The following is an 18,083-nucleotide window of genomic DNA, read 5'->3' as shown; positions in this document are numbered from 1 at the left end:
GCGGCCGCGCACCTGCCCCCTGCCCCGGGGGCTTCATTAGGCCTCGCCTGTGCCCGCGCGGGCGGCTCGGAGTCCGGGCATGGAGGCCACGCGGGGTCCCTGCGCGGAACTGAGGGGTGAGCGCGCCGGGGTCAGGCGACCTGGGGGTCCGGGGAGGCCCCTGGGCTGGGTGGCTTCACCTCTTTGGGGTTTTGATCCCCTAATGGTGGAGTCAGGGGGCGGGGACACTGGGCCTGGAGCCCCAGGACCCTTGGAGACCAAGTTCTGACGCCCGCCACCTTTTTTCACTGGGGTTGATCACTGCCACAAAGCATGTGTTTAGTGAGCACCTACTTTACTGTACCAGGTTTACTGGTCGCCCACAGACGCTCCTAAAGGGCTGTATACCAAATTTGTCCCCCACCCCCTCTCTGCCCTGGGGGAGTCTGTCCACTCCCTCCGCAGCCGGCTTCTGCAAACGGGGTCTCCTGTATGCCCTAGGAAATAATGCAGTAACACCAAATTATCGCTTTACTCCTGGTGAGAAAGTCCTTTCTTACGGTCCTAAGCGGCGTTAGGCTCCCACTCAAATCACAAGGCCTCTGGGTCGCTCGTTAGAAATTGCCGGGTTTGTTTGGACGTGATGCCTGGGCTGAGGGTCTGCGGTTCGGAGGGAGCCTGGAAGGACAGGGCAGCGCTGGGTGAGCCTGGGAAGGGCGCGCTGCAGCGTGGAGAGCGCAGAGTGTGCCCCTGTGCCGAGGAATGTGGAGCAGATGACTCACTTGCTAATCTCGGCTGGGAGAAGTGCTTCCTCCAAGAGATTAGTGCGAGCGCGCTGCTGCGCTAATCCTGAGAAGGTGCTGGCTCAGCACCGTGCCTGGACCTGGGTGAGCTCTGGAGGGATCAGTTGGCCCAGAGAAAGGAAGACAGCTTTAAGGATGAATGATGGGGCTTGCAGGTCCTGATGGGCCCCTCTTTCCTGGTAGGGGAGGAAAGGGGGTGGGGCAGAGCAGCTGTGGGGTTGAGGAGCCAAGGCAGGGACAGCTGAGGGCTGGGGAGGTGGGGGTGGCCTTCTCTGTCACCTTCCATGTCCCTCCTCTGCCTTCTCCAGGAGGCAGGACCAGGACCGGGCTGAAGCCAAGCATATCCCAATCAACCCACTTCTCTCCACCCTGTCCTCCTCATCCAGCAGTTGTCCCTCAGAAACATCTGGGTGTCAAACGCGCATGCCTGGTGTTTGGGAAACCACCGCACTGCTCTCCTGCCTGGGGCTAAGTACCCCTCTGAGTTACGTAAATTTGTTGCAGTTTGCAAAGCAGCCGGGTTATCTAATTTGACCCTGCCAACCCAGGGCTGGGAAAGGGAGTCTGGAATTAGGAGACCATTTGACAGATAGGCAGAAGACAGCTCGGGAGCCAATGCCAGAGCCCCTGCAGGCCGGGAAGCAGTGCTTCCTTCCAGGCAGGCCTCTTTCCTCCCTCACGGAGGTCCCATCCTGCTCCTGCAGGCCAGGAAGGAGGAGGCCCGACCCTGGCTACCAGGCTGGAGGAGGAGAAACAGCGGCAGGGCTCAACCACCCACAATCAGGATGCCCAGAGAGAGGAGTCACCACTGCCTTGCGCCCTCTCTAGAGAGAAGCCACAGCCAGGGCCATCTGGGGAGCTGGCTGAGGCTTACGCCTGTAGAGGGCGCCAGGCCCCCAGCTCCAGGCCTCTCCCCAAGGACAGAGAACCAGCCCCATCCAAACCCCCGCCTCAGGGGGAGTCCAAGCCAGGAAAGAGGCCCAGTTCACCAGCCCCTGGTAAGCAGAAGAGGCCCAGCACCCTGGCTCTGACGTCCGCATCATCTCCCAATCTCAATCACTCAACCCGGGCCAAGCACAACCCAGTGCCTTGTGGGTCAGGCCGGGGCCCCTGCCACCTGGCCAATCTACTCAGCACACTGGCCCAGAGCAGCCAAAGCACAGAGCAGAGCAAGGGGCCCCCGGAAGCGACCTGCCAAGTTCGAAAAAAGACTCGAACCCTGTACCGCTCAGGTGAGTACCTGTAGGTGAGAAATCAGGTGTTTTCTGGGAAAGGGGTGGAGCTGGAAAGAGAATGTGGTCCCAGGAAACCAGAGGGCGGGCGTGGTTAGTTTGGGTGTTACTTTGTTCTGGATCCCTCTCTTAGCCCCAAGGGCAAGGCCACACCGTCACACAGGAAAATGAGGTTGGAACCCGGTGTGGGGTGCATGCCTATAATTCCAGCACTCCAAAGGAGAAGGCAGGAAGGCCACAAGTTCAAGCCCATCCTGGGCATTTAGTGGTTTAGCAAGACCTTGTTTCAAAATAAAAAGGCTTAGGAATAGAGCTCTGGGTGAAACCCTGGGTTCAATCCCCAGTACCCCAGAAAAGACAAGACGTGAAAGCTTGGGACCAGAGTGGAAGTCTGCAAAGTAAAAACAGGAGCAAGAGAAAGCCTGGCCGACTGGGAAGCTTAGGTGCAAAGCGTTGGGGGTGAGGATGGTGATGTCATCTGCTGGAGACACGAGGGCGCTTGGCGGGCATCTCGTTTTCCTCTCTGGCCATGAAACTGGTGTTTAACCTCCTGCATGCTTCTTCCAGACCAGCTGGAGGAGCTAGAGCGGGTTTTTCAGGAGGACCACTATCCTGACAGTGACAAGCGCCGGGAGATTGCCCAGATGGTGGGGGTCAACCCCCAGCGCATCATGGTAAAAGGGAGCTGGCTAAGCAGCCAGCAGGGGTGGCCCGGGGGCACTCTCAGGGGGCAGAGAGCATGCTGCACTGCCAGCCAGGTGGGAGCTGAGGCCAGGTCGCCAGTATGGCTGTATTCTGCCTGCTTTCCCAGGGTTACACCAGCCTCAGGCAGCGAGAGGAGGAAGCCACCACGCTAACGTTTTTATAAAACCATGCTGGCGGGCTGGGGATTTAGCTCAGCGGCACAGCGCCTGCCTGGCAAGCGCAAGGTCGTGAGTTCGATTCTCGGTACCAGAAAAAAACCAAAAAAAACAAAAAACAAAACAAAAAAAAAACAATGCTGGCTGCCAGGCATCTGAAAAAAGCAGGGAAATCACTTCCCCATCCCATAGCCCATTGTGTGAGAGCCAGGACTCGGGTCTTAGACCTCTCTCAAGTTCAGAGACCTTTTCCCTGCAGGTGTGGTTCCAGAATCGCCGGGCAAAGTGGCGAAAACTAGAGAAACTGAATGGGAAGGAAAAGCAGGACGATGCCGCGGCCCCTGCTAGCAGTCAGGGCAGGTAAGCCTTTGTCTTCTTCCTGCTCCCCACCCCCACGCCCTGGGCAGGCAGCTCCATCCCAAAGGGGACCCTCAGGTCCTGAAGGAGAAAACTGGAGGCTGGGCGTGAGTCCTGGCACATTGGCTGGTATATAGAGGGTTTGACTGGAACCCCAGGAAGTCTGCATGCCCTGCAGAAGGCAGAGTTTCGGAGTCCTGTGTCCTTTCCCTGCCCTGAGGCCGTGGTCCACATCTAGATGCTACCAGAGCTGAGGTCTCTCTTCTCTCTGCCTCCAGCTCCACAGTGGAGCCCCCACCTGCTGTGCCCATGGACCCAGAGCCTGGCACCTTCCCTCTGGACCCCCCTCTGGATACCTTTCCAGGTGAGCTCCTTTCAGAAGGCTCCCCGGAAGGACTTGAAATCTCCAAAGACAGTGACAACAGAGCGTCCTGCTTGGCAGAGGCAGGAGTACATGGAGGTTCTCAGGGGTATGGGCCACGGAGGCCCGTTCAGAGCAACCTGGGAATTACATATGGCAGACCTCCGCATCCCAGGGCTGAAGCCCATCTTCTGACTCTTGGTGCTCCTCTTTGCCTTCTGTACCTAGAGCCCCCCATGCTGCTGACCTCAGACCAGACTTTGGCTCCCACCCAACAGACTGAGGGCGCTAAAAGGGTGGCGGTGACCCCGCTGCTCTTCAGCCCCCCACCTCTGCAAAGGACCAACCTTCCTTTTCCCCTGGGCCCTGTCCACACCCCGCAACTGATGCCTCTGCTGATGGATACTCCTGTCAGTCACCGAAGCCACAAGGACGGCCCCTGTGGGCCCTGGGGGACAAGGTATGGGACCTGAGGAAGGAAGTGACCTGGGTTACCTTGGGAGGGGGGTGTTGCATGTTGGGGTCTCCACCAAGATGGCGTGTGGGGGAATGAAGAGGCTACCTCCGCACCTCACTGAATCCCCACCTGTCCCCCATAGCATCACCCCACCAGCCACCTTCTCGTATTTGGACGACCTGGAGTCCCAGGATTACCAGCCAGGCTACCAGTTCTCCCAGGCTCCAGCAACCCAGCTGTGCCAAGGTCCCCAGCCCCAGCTGCCGTACCTGCCGCCCCTGCCCTTCCCCATGCCAGGTTCGCTGTCGTTTCCACCACCAGAAGACACGCTCTTTTCGTTTCCCTGTGGCTCTGCTGGGGGCACATCTCAGAGCTACTGCCCAGGCCCCCCGTCAGGGCAGATCCTGCTGCAGTCACCTGCTGGGAGTATGGGTGAGTGGGGGCTGGAAGAGAAAGTGCCCCTTGGGTTGGAGGAAGGTGTGAGGGGGGGATAGAAAGCCTCGCACTCTGGAGGGTAGACAGAGGCAATCACAGGTAGTGAGCAAATCCATTTCATCTGGTCTGCTTCCTGATCCAGCTAAGCTAGTTATAGTCCTCCTGAGTCTCTGTCAGACTGGGGAATGGGACCAAGAGTCCCAGTATCACTGAATGATGTGGTGAGGATTAGAAATGATGTGAGAGAGGACACTTGTCACAGTAGAAGGCAACTTTTATTAGTATTCTGGGGGTCACTTGAACTTCTGAAATCCCAATGCGTGTGCATCATTGAGACTAAATTCTAGTGGGAAGGGTTGGAAGACAGGTCCAGGTGGTTCCCAGCCTCCTACCTGCCTACGTGAGACTTTGCCTGACCCATGGTTCAGTCTGGGTCCATGATACCAGACTACAAAACCTAGATGCCAGGGCTTGCACTGGGATCTAGAGCTATAGTTCCCTGGACTGGGATGAGGGCAGTCTTTTCCCGAACACACTGAATGATATTTAGTCCACTCCAGTAACTCCTCCACCCTCTGGCTCCACAGGCACAGTCCCCTGGAGTGACCCATATTTGCCCGAACTGCCCTTCCCGGGTCCGTTCTGCACACAGGCTCCAGGGCACACCCCGGCAGGAGACAGCTACTTCTCCGATCTATTTGCACCTCCCTGTACCCCGGCTACGAGCAGGCAACCTTCACCAGGATTTGCCCAGCTGCCGGAAGGGGCCAGACCAGGACCTGGACCCCTACCCAGCAAGGTGCAAGAGGAGCAGACTGCCTCTTCCCTGGAGCAGCCCCAGGTACCGGCAGAGGCCAGAGAGGAAGGTGAGAATAGCCAAGTCCCCTCTCTGGGGGCCCAAGAGTGATGAGGTCAGTGGTGGTGCAGGGGTGCGGCGCCCATGCAGAGGAGTGCAACTGGAAGGCTGGGAAGACAGTGGACTGCTGACTGAGGTCAACACCTGCCTGCTTGTGGGCTTGTCTTGCTGAACATCGGCTGGAAGAGGAAGAGCATTGGCCCCACCCTTCGTCCCATGCATGTATAGCCTGGTCCTGAAGAAAGGAAAGCCCTTGTTACTATGGAATGGAGTTAGTGGTTTTTGTTGTTGCCTTTTCTTGGTAGATATTGAGATAGTGTGTCCACTGTATGCAATAAACCAGCCTACCACTGGGCTTTTCTCTGTGTATCTCCCCTCCGCAGCTACTGAGGAGCTGTTTTTCACAGCTCCATAAGCTGGCCTGTCGTTGGATGTAATCCTCAGGAGAGGTCTCCCCTGGGCACAGTGACACGGAGCCTACCATTGTCCCTAGGCCTTCTGACCACTAAAGGAGGAACTGGGCATTGGGAGTCTTTTTTCAGTCCTACCATCAAGCTGCGGTCTGCAAACCCAGAACTGAACCTGAGTCTGGGCCTCTCACTGAAATTTGGGTCCTGTAGGGACAGCATGGTGACAGGGTGCTGAGGCCATCTGAGGTCAGGTATTCTTTCCCCAATGCTCCTTTTATAATGAGGAGGGGAAGATAGAAGGAGTGGGGCGTGAGGGTGACCCAAGCAAAGATAGCAATTACATATTCTTCTCACATGGGGTGGAGCTTCAGTACCGTAGGACTCTTTGCACAGATTTCACTGGACTGGGATGAAGAATCCCTCTTTACCATCTCTATCCCAGCTTGCTGAGGCACCAAATGACACATTGCTAGGCCCCTTGAGAGGCCACCCGAAATGACCACTGTTTCTTAGTTAATTTTTACCCACGAACTCTAATTGTCTACTTTTGTTCATTTATTACGGAATGGTGATATGTAACCTGATGGCATTACCCTACGAGGTTGGGAGCTAATCTAGGCTTTGGAGACTGAGGTGTGAGAAGTGGAGGGAATGAATGTAAACAAAGATGAGGAATGTTCCTTAGGGTCTAGATAGTTGGAAATGCAGTTAGCACCCCACATCTTAGCCATGCAGTATCCAAATACAGTAAGTCCCCGACTGACAAGCTTTTGAGTTGCAAACTTTCACAGACATGAATGGACCTTGCATTAGGAACATTCGCAGATATGAACAAATCACAGAAGTAGCTCACATGTCTGCCATTGTCACAGTGTCATAGTTGTGCTGATGTGGGCAGTTACTGTACAGTGCGACAGTGTACAGTATTTGCGTTTGGTTTTTCTATGCTTTATATTGGATATTCGTGTCAAAGGTATACAAGACTCACTTTGTTGGCCTTGGAAACAAATTAACTTACAAACATTCTCCTGGAATGGAATTTGTTCATAAGTTGCACACTTACTGTAGTTAGAATTTGAGGGCTGTTGATTCAAGTAATTTCACTATGCATTTAGTACAGTATTTGTGGATGTAGGATATCATTCCTGACCTCCAAACAATTGTAAGATTACTGAAAAATACACATAAAAAACTTACAAGCTAATTAACTCAAATCCATCAGTAATTCTTGGGTCAAAGCCTATAATAACAGAAAAGGAAAAAATTTGCAAGTGGGTAAGCAACTTCTTACACAAATACTCGTGTCCTTTTATCTGTATAGTAGGTTCTTGGTATTGACAGGTTCCGTATACACAGATTCCACTAACTGAATGACCTTTACTATTTTTTGGGGGGGGGGTTTCCTCCGGTACCAGGAACCGAACTCACGACTTTGCGCTTGCCAGGCAGGCGCTCTGCCGCTGAGCTAAATCCCCAGCCCCTCCACTAACTGAATCAAAAATATTCAGGAAACAATTGTGTCTGTACTGAACATACACATTTTCTTGCCATTTTCCTAAAAAAGCATAACACCTGTTTACTTAAAATGTTTAAGATAGTATAAATGCTATATAATCTAAACTATATATACATATATGTATATATGTATATATATGGAAATGCATAGATTATATGCAAATAGTATGCCACTTTATACAAAGGATGCCTGTATTCACAGACTTTGGTGCCCATAGGAGTCCTGGAGTCAACCCATCATGGATATTTAGAGATGACTGTGTATTCTCACTGATCATCTGTGTTAGTGTCTCTGTCCTGCTAATCTAATCACCATTTGATACTGCCACTCAAGGATTACAGTAGCCAGGTTTCCATAGCCTTAATTTGGGGATTAAAATGTGTACACTGAAATAGGAAATGACCAATAAGTACAGGAAAGAACTCTGAGCATCTTTGGCCACTACAGGAATGCAAGTCAAAACAGCCCTGAGTTTCCCTTTTATTCTAGTAAGAATGGCTATCACCATGGACTCAACAACAAAAGCTGGCGGGGGGGCTGGGGATTTAGCTCAGCGGCAAAGCGCCTGCCTGGCAAGCGCAAGGTCATGAGTTCGGTTCCCTGTACCGGAGAAAAACAAACAAACAAAAAAAGCTGGGGGGCCTTGTAGGGAAAAAGAAACCCTTTGTATTGTTGGTGGGAATGTAAGCTAGTACAGCCCCTATGGAAATCAGAACAGAGATGCCTCAAAAACCCCAACACAGAAATTCCATTCGACCCAGCTATGCCATTTGTATCCTGAAAGAGTCATCACATTACAGTGCCCCGTGCATACCCCTGATTATAGAATCACAGTTCACAAGAGCTCAGTACGGAAGTGGCCATAAACAGATGAATGGATAAAGTGTGCGTTATATATGCACAGTGGAATACTACTCAGCCATAAAGGTGGATAAAATTAAGTCATTTCTAGGAAAATGGATGTATCTTGAGACCATAATGCTAAGTGAAATAAGTCATACATAGAAGGTTAAATATTATATAGTTTCTCTTCTATGAAAAACTCAAAATATAAATAATTTTGAAGAGCAGAATGAAAGATGGTAGGAAAGAGGGAGGTGAGCTTTGTGGAGACAGGGAGGGGATGTGGGTAAGTTGGGCAACAGTAGGGTGGGGGTGGAGGGAGTAAAAATGATCACGATGTGATATATATATGATGAATGTAGTTATCCATTGCAAATATCTACTACTAATACAAAGCAAACACAGAATGAGTTCAGAATTACAAATCAATGTTAGACCTGATGGTGAAGTCGAAGGAACCAAGCTGCTGACATGTAGGAATCCTTCCACCACCATCCATGGAGTGGACAGTTCTGGGTGTCCAGTAGGATGGAGGAGGGATGACTCTTACGGAAGAACCTACAATGCTTTTGAATAAGCTTATTTTTTGTTTTGTTTTTTTTTGGTTTTTCTCCGGTACCGGGAACCGAACTCAAGACCTTGCGCTTGCCAGGCAGGCGCTTTTGCCGCTGAGCTAAATCCCCAGCCCCTGAATAAGCTTATTATAAAGTTCTTCCCTCTACAAGGAAGAACTCAAATCTAGCTTAGTTGACCAGGGTTTTGTTTTCGAAACGCTGCAAAGAATACATCTGATGTCACAAAACCTGAGCCTGTAGGTCACTCCTCAGTCTTGCGTTTCAGAGGCGCTAGTGGGAGTTGCTCTCCTCAGCTCTCATGTGGTTTGGTCTCCAGCTTCTTTGCAACCCTGGATGTCTCTTAGCAAATGAAAGTGAGCTTAGCAGCGTCTCTCCTAGGTGTGGAGTCAGAAATGAGTGCTAGTTTTAGCACGATCTGCTCAGGTGCACGAACAGTGAGATTATCACCTTCACCAAAGAGCATATTCTGCTGATGTTGCATCTATTAAAAAACTATCAAGCAAACTAGAGTCGGGGGTGGGGAGGGTTGGCCTTTTTTTTTTTTGCAGCCCGTTTATGTGCTTGGTCCAAAACTTATTTGCAGCTCTGGCCTCTAGATTATTTAAATAGAAGCGGTTTGAAAGGCAGGTCATTCTCATTTCATACTTTATTAACATTTTGAGACTAAATATACAAAGGTTTATGTTACTTCTTCATTTCATCTGGTTAATTTTAGATCTTTTTCAGTTTTTAAAGATGTTTCAGAGTCCTTATATAACATGACCCATTTTTTGCAACTTTGTTCTACCTGCAGATTTGATCAGTAAGTTTCATGTATTTTATAATGAAATAATTGATAAATCAGTAAATAAGTAAGTACAAGTTATTTTGGCATTTCTACTTGAACTATTTCATTAATGGACACTGCCGTAGAGAGTTCAACTAGTGACAATTCTGCCTTAACTGTATATTTTTCATCCAAAGCTATTCCACAAACATTTTCTTGGGGACAATGCTGTTTTATGACTCGGTAATATCAAAATATATTTTCTGTAGAGCAACTGGGTAACATAACATTGTTATAAACTCAACCACATAACAAATGAGATTAATTTGAGGAGGCATACACTTGGGGAACACCTATTTTCTTTTCTCTAAATTTTTTTCTAAATATTTATAAACCACCTTTCAATTCTGTCTTATAGAAACCTATGGGAATTTTAGTTTATAAAAATTATCTCTTTCAAAAATAAGGTATTTGTTTTTATTATGTCCTAGAGACCCTCTCCTGTTCTACATTGGAAAAAAAATAATTATTTAAAGTAGCTATATATCCCTGGTTTGGTTTTTAAGTCCACCTTATTTATTTAACTTCTAGAATAGTTTTCTTTCTTTGAGCATACAAAAGTAAGAATTAAGTGGTTTTGCCAGGCATGGTGGGGCACACCGGTAATCCCAGCACTCGGGAGGCTGAGGCAGGAGGATCATTGTGAGTTCAAGGCCAGCCTGAACTGCATAGCAAGACCCTGTCTCAAAAAGACAAAAAAAAAAAAAAAAATTAAGTGGTTTTTGCTGTATCTATATTATATGTACACTTATCTTTCCCCTGTTCCTTCCTTTTTTGAAGGTTGGTTTTAGTACTACAATTGCTAGTCGTCTTTGTCCACTTTATACTGCTACGAGAGAATACACAGACTGCGTGATCTGAAAAGAGCAGAAATGTATGTGGCTCACAGTTCTGGGGCTGGAAAGTCTGAGATCAAGGGGCTACAGGTATCTGTTGATGCAGCGGGAGGCATCACATGCCATACCATTGGAGAGGCTGAACAGGAAAGAAATGAACTTGCATTGGGCTGGGGATTTAGCTCAGCAGCACAGCGCCTGCCTCGCAAGCGCAAGGTCATGAGTTCGATTCCTGGTACCAGAAAAAAAAAAAAAAACGAAAAAAAGAAAAATAAGAAATGAACTTGCATTTATAACAAACCTACTCCTGCCATAACGACACAAATGCATACACTTCTAAAAGGCCTGTTGGCTGGGTGTGGTGGTGTATTCCTGTAATCCCAGCACTCAGGAGGCTGAGGCAGGAGGATCGTTGCAAGTTCGAGACCAGCCTGGGCTACAAAGTGAGCTCAAGGCCAGCCTGAACTGCATAGCGAGACCCTGTCTCAAAAAGACAAAAAATAAATAAATAAATAAGAAATAAAACAAAAATAGAAGGCCTAATGACCTCTTAAAGCCCCAAGCTCTGTTGCACTGGGTGTTAAATGTCCAGCACGTGAACTTTAGGGTATACACTCAGAGCCCATCGCCGGAGTTATTGTTGGTTTTGGTCTCTATGCCTTTTTCTGGGCTTCATACTTTGAGATACTATCCCTAGTATTATGACTTTTCCATCCTTTCAGTGAGCTTGTCTGTGTAGCCACATGGTTACTTCTTGGGCAATACAGCTTCCTTAGTTACTCATTACTAAGTTACTCGTTACTTAGTTCCCTGTCAGTGATTATCTCTGTAGGATTTCATTTTTGATAGTTTGGGAGCCAGCCTCCTTTGGAAGGACCCTGCATTTCTGACAGAGAGCCCCAGCTCTACATTTGGCTTTGCTTAAAAAGAAGCAGTTTCTGCATGCTAAAGACCCATGATCCAGCCACTCCTCCACTTAGACCTCGGAGTAAAAGTCTCACTCTGACCTCTGCGGTCCCCTTCTAATTGAGCAACCTTAGCTGATCAGAGCAGAATCTTTTCCTTGCAAACTTCAGCATGTGGTGGCGGGGATCTATCTGGTCCCCTAACTGTTAATTTTACTACAAATCTTTTTCCACTAGATGGCAATCTATCGCCAGTTTTCTGGTGGCGCTAAACCGGTTTCCAGTAAGAAAGCCCACAGGAGGAATTCTTGCTCAATTCTTTCTCCAAAATACCCCAGAGCCCCATACTGTCAACGAATGGCTGATTTAAATTGATTCAGATCACGTGGGTTGTAGTTGGTATTCCAGGTAAAATATAGGATGTTGCATTAAATTAAAATTTCAGATAAACAACAAATAATATTTTAGCAGGAGCACATTCCTGCAGTGTGTGGGCACCGTGTATACATACTCAGTCAGTCTGGCAACCTTGACTAGCAGTTTGCTAAGGATGTCAGCGGCCCTTGCAGCTTCACAGTGCAGAGATAGCTCCGGAGTGGCCTCTCCGTCTCTGCCTACCTTTCTGCAGGCCAGGTGGCTGGGCAGCCCTGGGCTCCTGGCTGGTGTTCAGTGCTCAGACTACTCCACCTTCCCCCAGCAATAGAACTCCCCCTCCAGGCGCCATACTTGTCCACAAAAATATTTCCATCTGCTATTGGAAAAGCTATTTAATTCTGACTGCATTTTCTGTTCTTGTCAGCTAAATGGTTTATCTCAGTTACTTATATAAGTTTGAAACAGCATATGAATATTTAAAAATGTTTACCTAAACATCATTTGCATAAAAGGAACACATAAAAGAAACTGGCTACAAAAGATAATCTGTTAATTCTGTCCCAAGTCATTTTTAAAAGGTTAGGGTTAGATAAGAGGAAATCTTATTCCCTGGAAGGGGAGCATTTACTTAGAGTTGGTGCGGTTTGAGTCCAGAAGGAAAGACAGTTCGGGAAATTTAGTTCTTGCATTTGTATGAGGTGGAAATTTAAATTTCAAAAAGTTATTTCAGTAAAGAACATTGTCATTAATCCCCTAATACATTCCTCCCTCACCTCAGGACTTATTCACCATTCCTGTAATTTCCTGAAGCAGTTCCGGGTGTCCTCTTCCTGTCCTCTTTCCTGAGTGTCTTCAGGGGCACTATCAAGGCTGCCTTGATGTTCTGAATCAATTCAAAAACTTCTGGCTTTAAGGCTGGGTGGGGTGGCGCAAGCCTGTAATCCCAGCACTTGGGAGGCTGAGGCAGGAGGAGCTTTGCGAGCTCAAGACCAGCCTGAACTGCATAGGGAGACCTTGTCTCAAAAAGACAAAAAAAAAAAAATCATTTTGACTCTAAAGAGCCGTAATTCACAGAGCCAGATCTGGTGAAGGTGGATGGGCACACAGAGCTTTCATTTGACAGAAATTGTTGTAAACATTTTGAATGAATTCAGGATGAAAAGACACGGGAAAGAACATCCAGAACTGCTTCTGAAAGTGGCAAGAACCCTGGGATAAGTGTGTTCCAGGCAAGGGGTAGTATTTTGAGGGAATTAATGCCAGTGGATCTTTTACTGTTATAAATTTTTGAAAATTTAAACAATCATCGTGTACTTTGATTACACCACCGTTTAGTCTACACTGGTGGTGGCAAAACTATGGCGCACATGTTGTTTTTCTTTCAAGACAAAGGATGTTAATGTATGAGTTCTTTTTTCTAAACTAAAACCTCAGTATTCGGGTTGAACTGCAGGGTTGTCACTTCGCTATAAATAAGGGGGCTTCGGGTTGCAGTTTGAGCACTCACCTCTCAAAGATTCGCCTTTACTGGTCTACACTGTTCTTTCATAAATGCCTTCTCAGCTCAATTTCCTAACAAATCCTTGAGAAATGAGGGCAGACCTGTATTCCGTCATTCAGCAGGGACTCACAGAGGTGACAGTACCGGGTGAAGACAAAGTAAGTTGTCTTTCCAGCTTTCTGGGACCTGGCAGTCCCACTGGGAGTCTGACAGCAGCAGTGCCCACTGCAGAGCTGTGTGAGGCTGGCCATGGGAACGAAGGATTGCAGAAGCCCAGGAGGACCCATGCCTGCTGTGAATCTGAGCTCTGTGAGGCCTGAGGCACAGAACGAGCTCCTGACGGAAGAACAGAAGCTGGATAGGCAGAGACGGGAAGAAGCTTATTCCAGGCAAAAGTCAGAGAGACTGGAAGACACCTGAGGTGGGAAGATGACCGGGGAGCTCAGGGGGAGGGAGTTTGTGTGCGGAAGAGACAAAGCACTGTGGGCCGTGCAGGAGGATGAGGTTGGTGCGGGAGTTAGGGGGAGGCCTTACGTACAATGGCAAGGTCTTCAGACGGTATTCTTTGGGGAACCCAGGCACTGGCTGTTTAAACCCCTGGGCATGGAGTGTGTGTTTTAAAAACACAAGTGGAGAACATGATTGGAGGAATAAGAGGGAACACAGGGACTTAAACCAGTGTGACTGAATTAGCCTAAGAGATGCCGATGGCAAGGTGGGGTGACAGGGTAAGAGGGAACAGACTTGAGGAATACATAAGTGAGGATCACTGTAATGTGATAGAGCCTTGGTTAAAGAGAATGAGGAGCAGAGAACCAAGACTTTGATATATGAGAAATGCTACACTTGAGGGCTATAATGGGGAGAGTCTGCTTTGTGTACAGTGAGGTCGAAGGTCCTGTGGTTATCTGGGTGGATGTGTGTGGGAAGAAAAGTACAAATAGAATTAAGAGTCCATAGGACAGACAAGGACCCAAGGCTGCTGCTGGACTCTTCTCCATTGGGAGCAGTAGCTGGATTTAAAAGACCACAGAAAGTTGTCTAGCAGAGTGTGCGGTGCAGAAGAAAGTAGTCCCTCAAGCATAAAGAGACATTCTCAGTCTGCTACGGAAACAACATCTGGAGGAAAGAGAATGAAACAGAGCAAAAGGTGGCATTGAGATTGCTAACCCATGGTGTGGGGACAGAGGTGGCAGCAGCTGGAGGAGGAGTGGGATGGAGAAATGAGCGGAAGACCAAACCCTGGAGAGGAAGCTGGACAAACAAGTGTAGAAATAAAGATATAATTTACAGAGAAACTTACATTTAAATGACTCTTTAAAGGAGTCTCGCTTCATGAACACCAGTAGACCATTTAAAAAGTCAAGAGTCTTAACAGGTGAAAGGCCATCAACTTAGTCAATTTTGTGCCTGTATATTTTACAACAACATGAGGAGCTGAAACAGCTTTCTTACTGCACACAGAAGTTGGTCCTCGGACAAAATACCGGTGAGGATAATCATTCATTCAGTATTTACTACGCATGTAGCACTCAGCTCAGAGATTTAATTTCAAACAGTCCTATGAATATAATCCGCTGGGCAGTTGTATAGGTGAGACTCAGAGAAACTTAGGAATCTGCCCATTGCAAATGGCATACATTTTGAACAGGATTTAGGCCCGTGTCATGAGGTGCCAAGCCGTGGATAGTTTTAGAGGATGATAATAAAGGTCCGAAGGCCACGGTGAGTATAATAAAACAACAGGTGTAGATCAGAATGAAAAGCAAGTCCCAGGGCCCTCAGTCTGTGTCTAAATACTCTTCAGCTTGATTTAAAAAAAAAAATGCAGGCATTATGGTACTATGAAAGGGGAAGAAAAGAATAGTCAGCAAAGGGCATAGGAATGTGGACACTCCAATACTGGAAAGGTAACGAACATGCGGCAGAGAGGGCGGCAAGTTGAACAACTTGCACTTGTACCAGGAGGATGGCTCGGTAGGGGGTAGGTGTGACAAGCCTGATGATCTGCTAGGTCACTTCTGTTGGATATTTCTGCTATTTTCTATTAACTATTCATTATTGGAATTGGTGAAATCAAGCACAAAATGGGTTACAAAATGTTTCCAGGATCACAGTTAAAGAACTGTCGGCTTGGGGTAGAGTTCAGTGGCCAACTGCACTTAGCATGTGTGAAGCCCTGGGTGCAATCTACAGCACCAAAACCAACAAGCAAAGAGCACCTCACAGAGGACAACTATCAAATGCCTTTCAAAAATATTTTATACAATTGTTTCCTTTGATTTCTCAATTGGAAAAATTCCTCTTTCCCTTGGTTTTTCTGATACTTGTTCATGGCGGTACTGTTTCATATCAGGGAGGAAGCCTGGTCTTTTGGTATCAATTCCATCTGCTCCAAAGATCTTTCTGTATTTTCTTTTTCCAAATCTAAACAGGTACCTCATCTCTCTCTCTCTCTCTCTCTCTCTCTCTCTCTCTCTCTCTCTCACACACACACACACACACACACAGAGGACTCTCTAGCTCTTTAAGAGCCTGCTTGTGCAAGGATGACGAATACCTTTGAAACCACACCTCCACCCTTGTTCCCCGGCCAGCTCAATTCCATCACCAACACCCTGCTTATTAATGAGTCCACAGGCCTGGCCACCAGCTCCTCCTCAAAATATTGAGCTCCCCTCAAAAATATTCTGCCTATGGATATTCTGTTTGTTCAATCTGCGGCTCTCGTGGCAAGTCACCTTCAACCTTTTACGAAAATCACAAGCTCAGCAGATCACTTGCTTCAATGCCAGTGGGGACCAACAAGCTGTTTCTATTTGCAGCCTACAACTACAGTGGCTGTGTGACACGAGGCCAATCCCTCCCCTGTCCAAGCTCCAGTAAGCATGTGTTAGACACAAAGAACTTCAGGGTTCTTCCGGCTCCAACAGTAGATGGTGTTCTCATTCCTGAAAGTTCATCTCAGTAAGAAAATACTCTACTGGCTGGATGCGTCCTGCCAAAGGCCCACCCTTTCTTTGCTGTCTTCCTGTTCGTTTTCTCCCAGAGACTGTTTCTACGATGCCTGAGGGCCCTCTTGCTGGGTTGATGACTCTCCCACCACCTCCCAGGGTCTGTTGTTCTCCGCTACGTTTGCCCAACAATTTGAACTTTCTCCCTGGTGTTTAAGAGCCCTGTGGTCTGCGAGCAGAAGCAGAATCTCCGTCTTAATCAATGCACAAACTGGCTCCTGCTGGGCTTGTGCGTTTCCAAATGCATTGTTTAGAACCAGCAGCTTCTCTGAAACGCTCAGGTAAAGTGCCAGGAAAATATTTATCTGCCTATTGGAGCTTCTGAAGAACTCTGTGGGCCAGACTCTGCCCCGCCCTGCTCAAGCTCTGCCCTCAGGCCCATGACTCACTCACCAAGCAGCAGGGATCTGCAGTCACCCCCACCCTCACCACTCTGAAAAACAGTTTACAGCACACACCAACCTAGATCCTTTCCTCCACAAACTCCTGTGCACGGGCCACCCAGAAAGAATCAACATCCTCATTCGCTCATCTTCATTCCTGGAATTTTCTTTGTGCCTGTAGCCTCCTTGTATTTTGCAATATTCCCTGGGCATCGCAGACTGAATGGGTATTCTTGCAAGGAAGCGGCTAGGGAAATTTCCACTCCATGACTGTCACTGAAAACGGGAGGGTTGGAAAGAGCGGAGCAAAGACTGTTAAGCTTGGAGAATGTTGTAAATCTAAACAAGTAGCTCATTTGAATCAAGACTGAGTCCGGCATCCCTCTCTCTTTATCTCGCTGACTTGTAACCTTTGGCCCTTCCACACACTTAATTTCAGATTGAGAAGATTACAGTAAACTACAGGTTTGGAGTGCTATGCTCCTGTAGCTCCTGAGTCATGCGTACAGCAGATACGACTCTAGGGTCACTAGTCTGTTAATTAGTCATAAAGCCAAGTCACCACCACAAAAGATATTTACCTAGCAGTCTCCAAACCCAAGTACAAACATGCCCAAGTCTCCGCAATACGCTTGGGGAGCTAGGTGGGTGAGGAGTGCTTGTGTCTATAAAGGATAACTGCAGCAAAATAGTGGGCTTCTTGTTTGAGTCCACGAAGATAAAGAATTTATAATAAAGGCACTGTTGCCAAATACTTAAAAAGCACAGAGACTACTATAGACAGATCAATATGGAATCTAAAAAGAAAGTTCATCCAGGGAGTATATATAGTAAGTGCAGTGTGGCTGAATGTTGGAGCACTTGCCTAGCATGCCTAGGGGCCTAGGTCTGGTCCTCAACACTAACAGAAAACAAAACTTATTCCTCATAGGCTGATCTTATCAAAATCGCTATAACTGGCCAAGATAGCAAGTAGCACACAAAGTCTTAAGATCATAATTAACCTGACATAAAGGTGAGTGGTGAAAATAACCTTTAATGAATAGCTTTCTGAGCTTTGTGAGTACAGAAGCGTGGCCTGTAGGTTCAGTACGGCCAAAGGCAGAAGGGAAATCAATCCTCAGATATTCGTAAGGTTTTAAGATTCCCTCACATTAGCGTTCGTAAGTGTCTATAAATAGGATTATTGTTGAGAGCTCCTGAACACACTACCCAGTGAACTGTGTTACTTTAAAAAGCATCATGATACTATATATTCATACATGTTTCAAATGCAATTCTGTCCCCCAAAATGGTGGCTAGCTGCTGGTTTTACACTCTCATAAGTAACTGTTTCTAAGCCAATCGCGCCAGTCGGAATTAAAGAAAACATTGAATTTGGAAATCAGAAGGAAGACACAATCAAAGGATCTATGTTCAATGTCCCCAAGCTGAAAGTACAGAAAATTTCATTATATCAGCTGAGGAGAGATCACTCATGTGTAAGTTTTTCTTTCCTTTCTAACCAAGGACCTAAACAAAGAGAGAAGTCAAACGTCTTTTCATTGCCCAGATTAAAG

The 18,083-nt window shown here is 47.6% G+C and overlaps 1 protein-coding gene across 1 annotated transcript; it reads left to right on the top strand.

The window, feature by feature from the left end:
• Window positions 1-622: 622 nt before the first annotated feature.
• On the top strand, window positions 623-5,670 carry Nobox (NOBOX oogenesis homeobox). Its single transcript, XM_013504563.1, has 8 exons — window positions 623-803; window positions 1,487-2,014; window positions 2,582-2,688; window positions 3,134-3,234; window positions 3,510-3,595; window positions 3,821-4,052; window positions 4,192-4,481; window positions 5,072-5,670. Exons 1-8 carry the CDS (start codon window positions 623-625, stop codon window positions 5,389-5,391), a joined length of 1,845 nt encoding a protein of 614 aa, XP_013360017.1. The 3' UTR covers window positions 5,392-5,670.
• The last annotated feature ends 12,413 nt before the right edge of the window (window positions 5,671-18,083 follow it).

This window comes from Chinchilla lanigera, unplaced genomic scaffold (genome assembly GCF_000276665.1).
Source record: "Chinchilla lanigera isolate Chin_1 unplaced genomic scaffold, ChiLan1.0 scaffold00090, whole genome shotgun sequence".
NCBI lineage: Eukaryota > Metazoa > Chordata > Mammalia > Rodentia > Chinchillidae > Chinchilla > Chinchilla lanigera.
Note: the sequence above shows the minus strand (reverse complement) of the source record. Positions and strands in the feature narration are given on the sequence as shown.

What these genes read in the sequence shown, in the direction of transcription:
- Nobox (XM_013504563.1), top strand. Translation starts at nt 623, where the DNA reads ATGCCTGGGCTGAGGGTCTGCGGTTCGGAGGGAGCCTGGAAGGACAGG. An exon ending in TCGAACCCTGTACCGCTCAG is followed by an intron (nt 2,015 to 2,581) that starts GTGAGTACCTGT and finishes TGCTTCTTCCAG; the next exon opens with ACCAGCTGGAGGAGCTAGAG. An exon ending in CCCTCTGGATACCTTTCCAG is followed by an intron (nt 3,596 to 3,820) that starts GTGAGCTCCTTT and finishes TTCTGTACCTAG; the next exon opens with AGCCCCCCATGCTGCTGACC.